This window comes from Dipodomys ordii, unplaced genomic scaffold, assembly GCF_000151885.1.
Source record: "Dipodomys ordii isolate 6190 unplaced genomic scaffold, Dord_2.0 Scaffold30, whole genome shotgun sequence".
NCBI lineage: Eukaryota > Metazoa > Chordata > Mammalia > Rodentia > Heteromyidae > Dipodomys > Dipodomys ordii.
In genome coordinates, this window is record NW_012267246.1 from 10,082,081 (window position 1) to 10,083,339 (window position 1,259).

A 1,259-nucleotide genomic window follows, 5' to 3' on the forward strand; every position below is an offset into this window, starting at 1 on the left:
ACCAAAATGCTGGGAGTGGAGTTGTGGCTCAAGTGATAGAGCATTAGCCTTGAGTGAAAAAACTAAGAGACAACACCCAGGCCCTGAGAGTTCAAGACCCAGTACCAGCACGAAACAAAACCAGAAGAAGAAAAAAAAATGAACAGTATAGTAACTAGTCTTCTCAAGTGTTCATGTGGTAAAAAGGGTTTTCACTGGTTTTCAACAGTGCAAATGCCTTACTCAGAGTAGAATTATTTGTTACTGTACCTGTCTGGTTCTTTCTAGAAGTCCATCAGAGGCAGGAGCTACCAATGGCGCATCTGGAGATGGCTGCAAACCCTTTCTTGACAGCAATGGGGCTACAGAGGACTCCTGTGCTTCCCTCACCATTTGGACTTCCCACTGTGGACAGGTATTTCTCTCCAGTATAGTTGCTTAGGATTGGGTTGAAATGGTGATCTAGAAATTGAGTCATCATTATGTTTTGGAATGTCATTGGCCCCAGAGTTGTTTTATGGCCTGTCTCAGTGAAATGCGGTGCAATAGTACAAGACACTGAGCCTTTTATCAGGACCGCTGCTATCAATTTCCTTTGGATTTGCTTGTCTTGTTCACTTAGCCAACAATCAGCAAGCACTCAGAAGATGACAGAGTTGTCAAATGCAAACACTACTTTTTTAGTCTCCTAGAGCTTCCATAATAAAGCACCAAAGACCAGACTGCTGATATAACAAGACTTGCTTTATCCAGTTCTGGAGGCTGGAAGTCCTAAGATGAAGTGCCTGGCTTCTAGGCTGGTAGACACACATCCACTTTGTGCTCACACAGCCTTTCCTCTGAGTTCATGTGCAGAAAGACATCTGGAGTCCTCCTCCTCTTCCTCTTCCTCCTCTTCTACCTTCTTCTTCCTTTTCCTCGTATTTCTCTTCCTCCACCTCCTCTCCCTCACTCCCCTCTCCTCCTTTTGCTCCTCCTCCTGCTTCTTCCTATTCTTCCTCCTCCTCCTCTTCTTCCCCTTCCCCCTCTCCCTCCTCTTCTACCTTCTTCTTCCTTTTCCTCTTCTTTCTCTTCCTCCTCTTCCTCTCCCTCAATCCCCTCCTCCTCTACCTTTTGCTCCTCCTCTTTTTGCTCCTCCTCCTTCTTCCTATTCTTTTTTATTTTTGTTGGTCGTGGGGCTTGAACTCTGGGCCTGGGCGCTGTCCCTCAGCTCTTCAGCTCAAGGTGAGTGCTCTACCACTTGAGCTACAGCGCCACTTCCGGTTTTCTGGTGGTTTATT

At 46.2% G+C, this 1,259-nt stretch overlaps 1 protein-coding gene across 1 annotated transcript in view; it reads left to right on the forward strand.

Annotated features, from left to right (window-relative positions):
* The first annotated feature begins 293 nt into the window (after positions 1–293).
* The window catches only part of Samd7 (sterile alpha motif domain containing 7), a 19,455-nt gene continuing 18,489 nt past the window's right edge, over positions 294–1,259 (forward strand). The window contains exon 1 of the mRNA XM_013016208.1: positions 294–394. Coding sequence (XP_012871662.1) covers positions 294–394 — 101 coding nt within the window. The remainder of the gene's footprint in view (positions 395–1,259) is intronic.